General features: G+C 46.7%; 1 protein-coding gene across 3 annotated transcripts in view; it reads left to right on the forward strand.

Annotated features, from left to right (window-relative positions):
- Positions 1–4,536: 4,536 nt before the first annotated feature.
- Positions 4,537–15,339, forward strand: part of SORD (sorbitol dehydrogenase) — a 32,915-nt gene continuing 22,112 nt past the window's right edge. For 2 of the 3 annotated variants that reach the window (XR_003516029.2, XM_027572565.2), the window contains exon 1: positions 4,537–4,762. Coding sequence is in view for 1 of the 3 variants with exons in the window: in XM_027572565.2 (XP_027428366.1) it covers positions 4,700–4,762 (63 nt within the window). In the remaining 2 variants the exon portion in view is untranslated. Of the gene's footprint in view, positions 4,763–6,363; positions 6,588–15,339 lie in introns of those variants that run through there. The other variant, XM_027572567.1, reaches the window with a different exon arrangement.

The following is a 15,339-nucleotide window of genomic DNA, read 5'->3' on the forward strand; positions in this document are numbered from 1 at the left end:
AGGCCCATTAATCTTATTCATTGCATGTGGAATTTATTAGTTTAACTCTCATTGGTAACCTTATTTCCAAGGTCTGCAAGAAACTTCATAGTTTCTTTTTTTTCTTTGTTTTTGTTTTCTTTCTTTTGTTTTGTTTTTCTTTCTTTTGTTGTAAATAACCAGGTTGGAGTAACATGAACAGTTGACCAAATGTAACCTGAACAGTTGATGACCAAATGAAACCAGGATTTTACAACTCTACTGACCTTTAGAAAACTAAGGCCCTATGGCACACTTTACTTGTTAGTACACACTGTTATCTATACCTGAAGTAACCCAGTGTTTATGATAGGATACTGCCTGGACTAAAGTCTCCCTTTTCCTAGATATGTGACCCTGGAGGATATACACCCTGTGATTTAATTTTTAAATTCCAATAGGAACTTTATCAACAACTTGTAGTTGTATTCAGTGGAGACTGCCTCAAAGTGCTGTGCTGTATGGGAAAGTTAGGCAGGCCACCAGCAAAGGCAAAGCCAGCATTTTATGCTCTATTCAGTAAGATGCCTAGAAAAATCTGTTCCTTACCATCATGAATGCTGGTCTCTGTTAGGAAATTATGTAGAAATGTCACACCAAATTGTTTAAATACTATCATAACAACTTGCTTTTTTACTTTAAAATTGTCAGTTTCTTAAGAATCCTTATCAACCCCCCTTTTACTTTTTCTTAAAAGGGCCTCAGTCATAGAATGTATTTCTAAATTTGTCTTCTGCCTTTCCAAATCTCTACCCTCAGGCAACAACCTTCAAGACGGTTTCAAAATGTTATTGCTCATGAGAAAACAAATACCTCTCCAAAGTGGGGCTATTCTGTCATATTTTAGCATCAAACCTCTGCTTTGGTTCTGGTGTTCTGTTTACTTAATTTAAAAGTCGGTGAGTGTCTACTTCAAGTGGCTCTCAGCTCTTAAGCCATTCCTAGGGCTTTCTCCATCATCAGCTTCACCCACTGGAAAGCCATGCTTGGAAGACTGTGAAGGAACTCCACAAGGCAAGAAGGGAAAGCTGAGTTTTAAGTTCAGGTGCATGAGTGAAGCCAGGTAACCCCGAGTTAGTCCATCTCTCTAAGCAAAGCCTGCTCAGAAGCTGAGTGCAGGAGGTGCGGGTGGGACCTGCCAAGTATAGCCTAGCCTTGTGGGATATGTCTTAAAGTAATGAACATGACGGACTCTGCATGTCCCCTAAAAAATCCATCTCATTGCTTTGTCACACCTTACCCCCCCTGCCCTGACACATACTTTCATTTTAACCATTATTGGGGTTCCAGAGCTTGACCCATGTTTATCATCAAATCTTTTTTTTTTTTTTTTTTTTGAGCTCCTACACTGTCCAAAACACTTTACCAAATTCTGTTTTTAAAAACGAGGCCTTGGTGAGGGTTCTGGAGAAAAAGAAAATTGGTGAGGATGTAGAGAAAAAAGAACCTTCATGCACAGTTGGTGGGAATACAAGCTGGTGAGACCACTGAGGTAAACAGTATGGAGGTTCCTCAAAATTAAAAATAGAATTATCATATGATCTAGGAATTCCACTACTGGGTATTTACCCAAAGAAAACAAAAACACTTATCTGAAAAGATATATGAACCCCTATGTTTACGGCAGCATTATTTACAATAACCATAATATGGAGCCAGCTTCAGGGTCCATCCATAGATGGATGAAGAAGTGGTATATATTTACAATGGAATATTACTCAGCCATAAAAAAGAGTAAGATTTTTGCCATTTACAACAACATGGATGGCCCTAGAAGGTATAATGCTAAGTGAAAGAAGTCAGTCAAAGAAAGACAAATACCATGATCTTACTCATATGTGGAATTTAAGAAACAAAACAAACAAAGAAAAAAGAGACAACAACAACAACAACAAAACACCCTTAATTATCAAGAACAAACTGGTGGTTGCCAGAGGGGAAGTGGGTAAGGGATGGGTGAAAAAGTGAAGGGAATTAAGAATACACATATTGTGATGAGCACTGAGAAATGTATAGAACTGTTGAATTATTATATTGTACACATGAAACTAATATAACACTACATGTTATTTATACTTCAATGACAAAAAAACCAATGAGATGCTGGATAGAATGGATTATGCGAGCAATTCAAACAAATAGCAGTACTTACAGACTGAAATAAAATAAAATTTCAAATAAAAAAATGAGATGCACTACACATGCATTAAAAATCTAAAAATTTTTTAGATTTTATTTATTTATTGAGAGAGTGCAAAGCAAGTGAGAGAGAGAGAGAGGGAGAGCACGAGCCGGGGAGAGGGGCAGAGGGAGAGGGAGAAGCAGGCTCCCCACTGAGCAAGGAGCCCGATGCGGGGCTCAATCCCAGGACCCTGGGATCATGACCTGAGCTGAAGGCAGACACTTAGCCGACTGAGGCACCCAGGTGCCCCAAAACATCTAAAATTTTTTAGAAACTGACCATATCAACTGTTGGTGAGGATTTGGAGAAACTGGAACTCAGCTCCAGCTGCATAGCAGCTGGGAATGTAAAGTGGTGCGATCACTTTGGAAAACAGTTTAGAAGTTCTTCAAATGGCTCAACATAGAGTAACAATGACCCAATAACCCAGAAGAAAGGAAAGCCTATGTCCACATCAAAACTTGTTCATGAATGTTCATAGCAACCATATTTGTAACAGTAAAAAAACTAGAAACAACACAAGTGTCCATCAACATGTATATGAAAAACACATTGTGGTACATCCATACCAAGAAATGATACTCAGCAGTAAAAAGGAATGAACTATTGATATATGTAACAACTTGGATGAATCTCAAAACAACTGTGGTAAGTGAAAAGAAGCCAGACCAAAAAAATACCCACTTTTTATACCATTTATATAAAATTCTAGAAAATGCAAACTAATCTGTAGTGAAGAAAGAAGAGCAATGGTTGCTTTGGATAGGGAGACGACTTTTTTTTTTTTTAATTTTATTTATTTATTTGAGAGAGCGAGAATGAGCACATGAGAGGGGGGAGGGTCAGAGGGAGAAGCAGACTCCCCGCTGAGCAAGGAGCCCGATGCGGGACTCGATCCCGGGACTCCAGGATCATGACCTGAGCCGAAGGCAGTCGCCCAACCAACTGAGCCACCCAGGCGCCCGGGAGACGACTTTTGAGGAGGATAGATAATGCTCACTATCTTGAATATGGTGATGGCTTCATGATGTACACATATATCAAATTTTTTTTAAAGATTTTATTTATTTATTTGAGAGAGAGAGAATGAGAGATAGAGAGCATGAGAGGGAAGAGGGTCAGAGGGAGAAGCAGGCTTCCCTCCGAGCAGGGAGCCCGATGCGGGACTCGATCCCAGGACTCCAGGATCATGACTTGAGCCGAAGGCAGCCGCTTAACCGACTGAGCCACCCAGGTGCCCCACATATATCAAAATTTATCGTAGTGTGTACTTTAAATATTGGCTGTTTACCATATGTCAATTATACTTCAGTAAAGCTTTAAAATTTAAAGGTAAAAAGGAAAGTAAGGTACTTAATAGATTAAGGGGAAAAAAAGAAAGAAAGAAATGAGGCCTTGCCCTCAGTGGCCTTCCAGAGCATTTGGGGAAGGGATGATTACAGGTGAAAGTACGGCTGTGACCCATTTGTGGGTCACGCAGTGAGTGCCACAGAGAGATATCTTCAAGGGCTGGGCACTGGGGAAAGTCTCCTGAAGGTGATAAAATGATCCAGCAGCATATCTGGGCATGGCGAGAGGCTGTAGGGAATGAAATCCTGAGCACTGTTCTCAAAGGAGGGAAAGGGCTTTATGGACTTTGGCCTGTCCTGAGGGAAGCTCTCCCCTTAGAGTAAAACTTCACTTCCGAGGAAAGAGAGGCTTGAAGGAAGAATGTAGGCAGAAATCCTGCTTCTATTATAAGAAACAGAGCCAGTTAAGAGAGAAAGTGTTTGCAGATTTCATTTCATAGCTTCTTTATTCTGATGCATCAAGCCCATGGGATGGTACACCAATTCACTGATTCACTCTTACTAGTACCAGGCACTTTGCGGGATGCTGGAGACACGGGGGCAACGTGGAAGTTGCGTCAGTGTAGAGCCTGTTCCTCAAAGTGTAGACCATGCCCGACCTGCAGCCTCAGCATTCCAATGCTAATACAAATACAGACCCTCCGGCCTCATCCCTAGGTAAGACCTAGACTTACCCTCTCAGAATCTCAGTGCTGGTCCTGAGACTCTGCTCCACTTTGCAGAACCCCCTTCCGCCCCTGAAGTCCGAGTACCTTGGTCTGGTGGCTGTTGCTTCTGCAGGCTACTTGCAGTGCAGCAACGTTCCCTTGGATTTGAGGCTGACAGAAACAGCAGCACCGGCAGATGGCTGCGGTCGCCCGGGTTTCCCCCCACCCCCCGGACCTCCCACCCTTCAGTCCCCTCCCAACCTCCTCCCAGCCCCCACCCGAACCCCCTACCCGCAAAGGCCGGAGCGGAGCAGGGAGGCCCCTCTCTCCATACTAGCCCCGCCCCGATTGTCAGGGGCGAGGAAGCCCCGCCCCGGGCCGGGCGTGCGCCTTTTCTGACAAGCAGGGCCTCCCAGCTCTTACCCTCAACCCTCGCGGGGCTGTCACCAAAACCCTCACGCGTCCTGCGGACTGCAACCTCCACTCGGCAGGGAGAAAACGACATGGCGGCGGCCAAGCCCGAGAACCTCTCTCTGGTGGTGCACGGACCCGGAGACCTGCGCCTGGTAAAACGGGAAGGGGAAAGGGAAGCCTAGCCAGACCCTGCCCTGCGGGCCTCCGAACTCAGCCGCGGTCCCAGCTCGCCAGTTCCAGCCTGGCGACGGCCCTGCACCTCCGTGTCCCGGCCACCCGGATCAGAGCTGGTTACTATGTTGGGGGAGGGGGCTGGTGGTTGTAAGGTGCTAAGAGGAAGGTTCTTGTCGCGTGCCGCCCGGAACCCAGCCCCATGGCCGGCACGTGGCCAGAGCCCAGGAAGATTGCAAACTGATTGAAGCCTTCTCCTTCCTTTGCCAGCTGCAGATTCGTAGTCTAGCCTTTTGTCATTGCACATCAAAAGAGATACCAGGAGGCTGCCTAATGTAGGACATGCCCTGGACTTCTCCAGGAAGACAGTGCAAGGCAGAAGGGAGGGCCAGAGGGACATTTAAAAAGCTGTGGAACGCGTATTTAATGTGTCTTGCTGGGGCTGATAAAACCTCCTTTGCAGGATTATTATGATCACAAGAGTACCCAGCACTTATTAGGTACTCAGAAAGTGCCAGTTCCTGCCTCTTTTCCTTCCAGCACAGGCCTCCATCTCCAGGACTCCTGGTGTTCCCTGTGCCTATTCCAGACTTCTGGATCTGGATAGTGTCCATGTCTCTAAAGCTTCTTTCCTCCTTACCTCCCTTAGTCCACCCTTGGTTCACTTTACGGCCATTTTCCTCTGATCCGGCTCCCCTGTTTCTTTAAGAGCATTATGTGTATGTCTCCTTGGCACCATACCTTTCCATCTGCTCCCTGGCTCATGGGGCCAAAGTCAGGGAGCTGCCAGGTTGGCCCTGTGGTCGTGCCAGGGGTCCCTTGACAAAGGCCATCTCAGATGGGCCTGGGATGGCAGTAGGTGTGTGGGATGGGTGCCAGCCATCTTCTACTGCTCCCTGGTGCCTCCTTCCTCCTCAAAAGGAATATACATGAGGATCTAGATAGGAGGGACTCAGGAGATTATCCAGATTAGCAGTTCTTGACTATTTGAGAATCTGTGGTCTCTCTCCCCACAGAATGCAAACAGACTGAGTTTGGCAGCAATTTCAGAGATTTTTGTGGACTTCCTTTAAGTCCCTCCGTCAACCCTCTGGAGGTTTGTGGACCCCAGACTACAAACTCCTGCCCTGAGCCAACTCTCCCATTTCCTCAGTTAAGAAAGTGCTGACCCCAGGGTGACAGGCTTGATTAGTTAACAGGGCCCAGATAAGAACTCAGGGGTTCAGGCTCCCATTCCAGTGCTCTCTCCACTCACTGTGGAGCCTCACCCAAGGTCCTGAATTGAAGTGACCCTATTAGTGTTTATTGCTCCCAACACCAGATGGTATTGTAAGGAAGGCAAAGTGTTACAGCTCTGTGCAGCTTACAGAGTGGTCTCCAACTCAGTCCTTCATTCCACAAACATTTATTAGATGAGAGGGTGCCTGCCATATGCCAAGCACTGGGCTGAGGGCTTGTGGCCCCCACCCTCAAGCTGCTCTAGGGAGACAGACAAGATGAAGTCAACAATGAGACAGTGCGACAGCCTTGATGGAAGCTGTGCAGAGTAAAGACCTCACAGGGAGGGGCCCTTGGCCTAGGAAAGAGGTCCTGGAGATGGATGCTACTTGATCTGGTTCTTGAAGGATGAGTCGGAGTCATTCAGACAAATGTAGGAACCAGTGCAAAGATATATGAAGTACAGGATTACAGGTCCTGTTTCCTGGCCCTGCAAATAGTGTGATGTACTGAGTGGAGTTTGAAGCTGGAGAGGTCGACAGGATCTGTTTTTCCTGTTGCTCAGGGCCTGTTTTCAGTCATGAACCTGTAAGTAGCAGAACTAGAATTGCAACCCCAGGATCTGCTTTGCCTTAACTCTTAAACTCATGCTCTCCCACTACTCTGCCAGATGACCTCTCTTTTTGTCATGCTTCTAGAGCAAAGCCTTGAAGACTGGAGGGGCCGGGAAGCTCACCTTAAAATTGATTTTATGAAAAAATAATAAACATTTTTGAAGATTGATTTTATCAGCTTTGCCTTAGAATCTACACCCTGAATTAGGGAGGAATTGGGGTGGGTGTATACTAAAGGCTCTAGAAAATATGACTGGCTAGAGAATGTTGCCCGTGGTTGTGGGATTGGTACACTAAAAGGCTTCAGGATGGATTCATGAGTGCCTCAGGTCTGTTTGAGAGTAGCGGGTGGTGGGATCATTTTACTAGACAAAAGAGTAGATTAAAATGATAAGATCGGGTTTGAGTTTAAGATGTCTCTGGGACATGACATCAGGGTGTCTTTGAGAAATTACCTTGGTTCTAGGGATCTGGGATATAGGGACGATTTCTTGGGCTGGAGATGTAAATTCAGGAGTCCTCTGCTTCTTTACTGAGCAGTCCTGCACCCCGCCCCATGAAGCATTTGTGTATGTTGGGGGTGTTGTCACAACGACTGAGGGGCAGACTTCATTCAGTTTACAGCACTGTCCTGCTCAACAAAGTATTGTCCTGGCCAAAGTAGCACCCTGGTGGGAATTTGTAGATGGACCAGCTTGCCTAGGCTGAGCGGGACATGTAGAGCGAGAAGGCAGCAAGTGGAGGACATTACCTTGGAGAGAACCCCATGCTCAGGGGAAGGGGCAGAAAGCTGTCAGCTGAGAAGAGTGACCAGGGATGCCTATGCTGCCTCAGAGATACCTGTGCCTCAACACAGACCCTCCTGGCCCCTCAGCACTCCCTCCAGAGAAGGACCCCCAGCACCTCCAAAGAGAGCCCCCTGACTGCCATAGCGCATCTCTGCTCCTTCCTGTAAGGCAAATAGATAAGTGGTTTGGGGTTAGGGGGTGGTGGTACTATTAGTAAACCAGGAAGCAACAAGGAGGAACAGTCCTAGGGCAGCTTTGGGAGCGAACACCAGTTCTCCTTTCTGTGGGAGAACCAAAATGAAATCTAAGATTTCCTGGCCATAGCTGGCTGTGGCCATTTTGGCCAACCAGGGTCAGGGTCCACTGATAGAAATGGTTGTGCCTCGGGAACTCGTGTGAAGGGAGTTGTCTGGGGACAGGCCATTTCTAAAATCTGAAGCAGGATTTGGAAGGGTTCTGAAGCAGGGAGCGAGGCCTCAACCCTGCCCGGTGCTGCCATCCCACTTCAGGTAAGCCCAGGGACCGGCCAACATCCATGGCAGCGGTGTCTGGGGGACATTTGACCTGCACCTCTTCAAACTCCTGCCATCGTCCACCTGCCAGGAAGGAAACCTCACACCTAGCTTCTTCCTGCCTATGGAGAAGGCAGGAAGGATTCCCTTTTCTTTCTTGGTGCTGGGGCTTCAGGGAAGGAAAAAGTAAATTCCTTGCCTACTGTGCAGCTAGTGATCCCCTTGGCCACAGCAAGGGAAGGGCCCTGGCAGCTCCAGTGCTCCCTGGCCTGGGGATTCAGGTCTGCGTGATGCCTCGGCTCTGAGCATTTCTAAATTGGGTGGTAAATCAGAGAGAGAGTATGCGCGTGCGACACACACACACACACACACACACTGACTGGTGGTTTATCTTTTATAATGAGGAAAACAAAAATATGAGGGGGAAAAAGAGACTTTTACTTTTCCCTCCCTAGTTTAAATAGAGCAAGGGAGAGAGGCAGCCAAGCTGATGCATAAAGAGGCAAACAGCCTGTCAGCAAAAAGTGTCAGCTCAAAGTGCAGCTCACTGAGGTCCTCTTTAAATGGAAACAATAACAAAGTCACGAGCCAGGTTGAGGCCCAGAGTGGGGTTTAGTGCCAGCTCTGCTGTTTATAGTTGTGTGACCAGCCAAATTACTTTCTGCTTCAATTTCCCGTCTGAATGATAAGCATGACAGGAGTTTTCATCTCTGGGTTGTATGAGGGCTAGATGGTGTCAGGGAACAAGAATTCCTGTCCCCTCAAAGGTTCTAGCTGGACCAAGAATCAAATTGACATGAGACAGATTAACAGGAGAAAATCAAATTTAATAGTTTATATGTACAGAGAATCCACACATATATGGAAATGCCAAAGACAGGCAAAATGAGGCCTCTGTGTCATTCTGAACTAAGAAAAAGGGTTAGAGGCTTGGGACTTCAAAGGGAATGAATGCAATTCGCAGGAAGATCAAAAAGAGGAAATGTTTGGTAAATAAATATTTCCCCTCCCACATAGATGGATTACTCAGATAAAATTTATCTACGGTCAAGACCCTCCAATTTAGATTCTTCTTTGTAGTTAAGGCTGGGGCAAAAGTTTCTCTTGAGCTCGTAGGATCTTGATTGCCTTCAACTCAAAATAATCCACATGCCAAAATGGCCCATCTTGGACCAGCCTGCCCTCAATCAGCCCTTACAAAGTGATGGTGTCTGTAAAAGGTCCAGCACAGCTAATGACAGGAAGCTAGGGCCTAGAAGAATCAGACATTTAAACCATCTCAGCATAGGGGTGCCTGGCTGGCTCAGAAGAGTACAGGACTCTGGATCTCAGGGTCATGATTTCAAGCCCCATGTTGGGTGTACAGATTACTTAAATTAAAAAAACAAAACAAAAAAAACCATCTCAGCATAAAAAGAGATAAAGACCAAGATCTTCAAATACGTGGGCATTTTTTTTCTTTTGTGTTACGTGGGCAATTTTTTTTAGATTTATTTAGAGAGAGTGCATGCCTGAGCAGGGGTAAGGCAGAGAGAGAGAGAGAGGGAGAGAAGCAGACTGTCTGCTGAGTGTGGAGCCCTGTGCAGGGCTTGATCCCACTGATGTAGTTTTGGAATGTTGGTGAGGCCTGGAGCCAAGGGCGAAGAAAGAATTCTTGAGACATCTTTGGTGCAAAAAGGGTGATTTTATTAAAGCAACTGGGACAGGACCATGGACAGAAAGAACTATTGCACTGGGGTTGTGAGGAATGGCTGATTATAAACTTGGGAGTTGGGGGAGGTAAGGAAAAAGGGAGGTGTCCAAAATGACTTTCATATGCTAAAGAAGACCCTCAGGATAATGGAGGTCTTGCTATTGTTAAGCTAAGGTAGTTTTTCCCTTAGCAAAGAATTAACTTTAAGATAGTTGAAAGTTTCCTGGACAAATGCCACACATATCCCACCTAGGAATGTGTGTGTGGTGGTGGGGGGGGGGGGTTGTGGGATGTGACCTTGTGCTTCATCCTCAGCTTGCCTCCTGTTCCCTCATCACCACCACCACCCTGAGATCATGACCTGAGCCAAAATAGAGTCAGATGCTTAACTGACTGAGCCACCCAGGTGCCCCTATATGGACAATTCTTAACTGAATTATAATAAATGTGAGCCCAGGCAATAATCTTGTATTCATCTGTATTTACCAGTTTAATTACTCTGTGCCTCTTTGGTCAGTTTTGAGAAATCCAGAAGTTCCTTTTGATTGGGAAATGAATTCTATCTGAGTTACTAGTTCATGAAGTTGGGATATAAAACAGTGAGATGAGTTTTTCCCCACAGAAGCTGTTTTTGGTGGCGGGGGCAGGGGCTGGAGGGGGCTTTGTTTTTTTTTAATGCTCTAGGTTTCACTTGAAAGGTAAGGGAAACGGAGAGAATTAACATGTTGTGGGCATCTGCTGGGTGCTTTGATGAAGTGTTTCACAAACTATCCCAGATGAAACGCAATTTTATTTATGTTTTCAGCCATGAGCCAATATGTTTGTATTGCTGTATTTTGATATTGCAGCAATGTCAAAATGTGGTAAATATTTCTAAATGTTCAGTTTCTGTACATATTGCATCACATATCAGTAGTAGGCCATCGACCACATTGAGTACACTTTATCTGCCTTACTCCTTTTAAAAAAAAAAATATTTTATCTATTTATTTGAGAGAAAGAGAGAGATCATGAGCAGTGGGGAAGGGTAGAGGGAGAAACAGACTCCCCGCTGAGCAGGGAGCCCAACAAGGGGCTCAATTCCAGGACCTTGGGATCATGACCTGAGCCGAAAGCAGACGCTCAACTGACTGAGCCACCCGGGCACCCTATTTGCCTTATTCCTCATCGCTCTGCCACATTTCAGGCACCAGCATCTGGCCAGGGAGAAGAAAGGAACAACACAGCCCCTGTTTCCAGGGGGCTGAACACTGGGTTTGGGATGGGGTATAGTCAGATTTTTGTTTTGTGATGTAGGGGAGGAAAAATAATTTTCTCCCTGTGCTTCTAGGTTCTTGGCTGAGACCCCTTGTAATAGAAGATTAACAAGAGAAAAATAAACAAGTTTAATAATGTGTACCTCCTGTGCCTGTGGGAGGTATAATGAAAACTGAGTAATTTCATGAAATGGCCCAAGGTACCACCTTAAGTACCATTTCCAGCTAAAGACAAAAAACAGCCCCCCACCCCCCCCCACCCCCGTCCCCAGAGACTGCAATTCCAACACACCCAAACCTCCATCTCCCTGAGTTCCTCTCCCTGAGAATTAGGAAGTCACCCCAGATGTCTCCCTTCCCCTCACTTCCTGCCTCCTGTGGAATCTTGAAGGGTGGGGAAATGGTCCCAGGAGGTGAGTGAGTGAGCTCAGGGGTGTGCTGGGAATCGCAGGAGGCTTGCAGAGAGCGTGGAGGTGCACCAGGGCCACTGGGCACTTTAAATGGATTTGTATTTCAGAAAGATTGTTAGCAGAAGTAGGCTGGTTGGAGCCCTGAGAGCATGGGCCAGAGAGTGGTTCAGTGTGGACTTTGGGAGCCTGTTCGACCCTTCTACTTTGACCCCAAGTTTGCCAGGGCTAATGCAGCTAGGACAAAGCCATCTGTGACCAAATGGCCAATTAGGAAATCTTTGGATTTTCCTCCCACTCTCCAAACATGCTCAAGGGAGGAGGAAAATTGAGGAGGAAGGTTTAAGCAAAATAAGGTCACCTGCTCTGCTCTCAAGTGTGCAGGGCAGCCAGCCTGCAGCTTGTCAGGAGACCTGGCGGGTGGGAGAAGGTGGCGAAGGTGGGCTTGGAAGCCCCGCGCTGAGGCCGGCCTCCAAGCCCTCACTCTAAGGCACAGAGCTTGGCTTTACATACTTTTCCACAACCAGTAGAATCCGGCTTAAAACACTGCCCAAATCCCATTTCCCCTTCTCCCAAATTCCAGCCTTTTAAGGAGCAGTCCAGTTTTCTTAATATTGACATGACAACAGGGGAAATAACTTGTCCCCAAAACAGTTTTAAAAAGTACCCTTTGCAAAAGGAGAAGGACAAGGTTGTCCAGAGCTGGTTCAATCATACTGTGAGTTGATGGTAGGAAATAGAACTTTGGTTCTATTTCTTTTGTAATAAGAGCTAATTTCTTTACTATGAGTCGGACACTCTATCTGATGATTGTCCTCATTATACAGAGGAGGAAATTGAAGGCACAAAGAGCTTACGTAACCACCCTGAGGTCGCAGCTGGTGGAGGGGAGCCTGGGTTTGCACGCGGACGCCCAGTTCCAGAGTGTGAGTTCTTCACCCCTGCTGCACTCAGGTCAGCTGCAGGAGGGAGAAGGCATTTTCCCTTGGTTTCTCCTCATGTCGAGGCCATTGCTGCAACCCAGGCAAGATGCACTGAGGGTGTGAACTCAGACGTGCGGGGGTGGGGGAGGGGTAGAGGATGGGGGGCCATGAGGGTATATTTAGGAAATAAACATTTAGGCTAATTTGACAAAACATATTTAGGAAATCCAAGATAACAGTTAGAAGGCAAGAGACACCTGGGATGATTCCAAGCTCCCACAGAGAGTTCTTCCTGAAGTATTTCCACGATTGATTCAGGGAGGTGGAGTGAGACCCGGAGGGGATGGACGGGGGTGGGGGGGCGATATGTATGGGATGTATTTCTGACTGGAAGTGAAGAAGGCTGGAAACCTGACGTAACTACAGGAAAGAATAGTTACCTCCATTCCCCTTGATCCCTTTGTTACTGTCACAGAAAAGGTAGGAAGTCCTGTGCAGGAAACGATGACTATGCCTGATGACAAAACTTTGGGGATGAAAGGGCTGTGGGGGTAAAAGTGAAGGCTAGGGATCTCAGGGGAGCTAAGAAACTGGTAGATGAAGAACAGGGTGCATGAAAGAATATCATCACCGAAATCTGAGACAGTAAAGGAGATTAAGTAAACAGAGGACTGTGGCCAGTGTCATTCCAAGGAGCTACAAAGAAAAGCAAGGTGTTTGGGGCGCCTGGGTGGCTCAGTTGGTTGGGCGTCTGCCTTCTGCTCGGGTCATGGTCCTGGAGTCCTGGGATCGAGTCCCGCATCCGGCTCCCTGCTCAGCGGGAAAGAAAAGCAAGGTGTTTTTTTAGTAACCATGCTGCGATAACTTTAAAACATCATCTCCACAGCCATGCTTAGGATAACATTTACAGACTTAAGGGCTGATCTTAACACGGTCCTGTGCTTCTGCGGCATGTCTCCTGCAGAGAGGGGAGTCAGGAGCCGAGCTGAGTTGTAAGGGTGGTTAGAGACAGCAAGAAACAACGAAAAGGAGAAGTTGGTTTGCAGGGAGAGGTATTTAAGTTCTCCATAATGTGCAATCAGCCACTAAGGAAAAGCTAGGCTGTCTGCACAGCACCCTCTAGTGTCTAGAAATGTCACTGCAGCTTTGGGGGGGTGGTAGGGCCAAAGTTGGTAGGCTCTGTCCCCTCCAGCAAATGTTTACAGTAGTAATCTCTAGTGACCCCAGGGCCTACTTGGTGTGCCCAGCTGTTGATTTGAGCTTGATTCTTACCCCTTCTCCACCCCTAAATGGGGTATTCAGGGCTGGCCTGGTTGGAGGCAGAGATAAAGAAGAATAAATTACCTCTTGTTGCCTGAGAAGTTGCCTACTAGAGTCTTTACTGGGAAGGACAGCGTTCTGTTCCATGTTTGAAATAAAGACCTCAGTCTTCAGTTTCAACTAAACCGCAGTTTAAAATTTCACCCAGTATAAGAGAAACAGAACTTTATACAGCAATCCCTGATTTTGGGTAATGTCAGAGACGGGACCAGCAACTTTGAGAAGGGTTTTGGTGACTGCCGGCTATCCTGAATTGCCCATTTCTAGATGGATTCCCTCCCTCCACCCCTCCTCCTTCCTTCCTTTCATGTGTAGCCAATTTAAATTACTAACAGATGAAAAACTGCCTTGAGCACCTCCCCCTCCCCCCCCCACCTCAAGCTGCTTTGGATATAACTTCACCAATTACCTTAGTGCTACGCTGGGCAGATCACTACATCTCCCTGTCCTTCAGTTTCATCTATGGAAAATGGGATAATAAAAGAAGGTATCACATAGGGTCGTCATGAGGATGAACTGAGGCAATGGACATACAGCACTTAGCCCAGGACCTGGTAGAAAAAAGTTGGTCAGTGTTTGCTAATCAGCATTAGCATTGTCACTCTGGGCTTTGTTCCACTGGGGACAAGCAGGTCAAATTAGCATCAAGCTCCTTCAACAGAAAGGCCGATAATCTGAGAGGAGCAAGAACCGCAGACCTTCCTTGGGGTCTCTTATGGAGACTGGGTATGTAGCAAGTGCATGCTCTCCCATGTTTGAGGCAGTGCACTGTACCTGGTCACTGAAGAGACTGAAGCCATGGTCATTGGCATCAGGGTTATTTTGTTAGCAAAATAGCCCGGGTGTCATTTACTGCTACCTGTTAAAGCATCTGGGGGAGGCTTTCTGAAGGAGGCAAGCTTGGAGAAGTGCCCCTCCCAGAGCGCTCTGTGTGGGCCCCAGCCCCAACCTTCTCCTCACCTGTCTGCCTGCTCCTTGCATCACCCTGGAAGGAGAAAAGGCATAGTCCACCCTTGGGGTGCAATGGGGTGCGGTGAGGCAGGCCGGGGAATCAGGTTTAGTCTTGGCTTAACTACTCTGTGACGGTATGACTTTGACCAACTTATTTCACTTCGAAGCCTCGGGTTTCTCGTCTGCACACTGTGGGCCATGTGCCATGATGTGTTTAAAGCCAGAACATTGTCTGGTAATGTGGTTGGTACAGTGAACGTTTCACCTTCCTTCCTCTTCTTGGCTGCCTTCAAAGAATTCATAAAATGAACCCTTGGATCTGGCCACTCACTGACCTTTCTTCTGATCACGATAAATCGCTCAGCTCGTTGGCAATGGGAAGAAGAGTTAGTTAATAATAATAATAGCCATGAATGCCGGAATAGCTCAGATTGCCTTTTGAACCCGGAGAGTGGCCAAAATGCAGGTCCTCTGTGTTCCCAAAGGGCCTCTAAAACTCCACATGGGAGGTTTCAGAAGAGAGGGCTGAGCGCTGGTCCCTCCCTGTGCTGATGTCAAGGGAAGAGTGGCAGCACGCACTCTTTCCAACCTTGTCTAGAGGTCAAAGCCCTCACATGCAACTACCAGATACCTTCACCCTTCTCCCTGTAAGAGTTTCCCAGACCAAACAAATCTGTATCTTAAGAATGTGGTTTTTGAGAAGGGAAGGATCTGATATGGAAGGCAGTCCAAACAACCTTTCTGCCCAGGGGAACATTTAGTACACTTTTTTATTAGTCTAGGGCAAATTGCACTGGGAGGTGGGGTGGGGTGAAGTCAGGAATCAGAGGCAGCACGATTTAGTGGGCCCCTTCAGGCATCCACCCAGCTGCGATA

This window comes from Zalophus californianus, chromosome 6, assembly GCF_009762305.2.
Source record: "Zalophus californianus isolate mZalCal1 chromosome 6, mZalCal1.pri.v2, whole genome shotgun sequence".
NCBI classification, from domain to species: Eukaryota; Metazoa; Chordata; class Mammalia; order Carnivora; family Otariidae; genus Zalophus; species Zalophus californianus.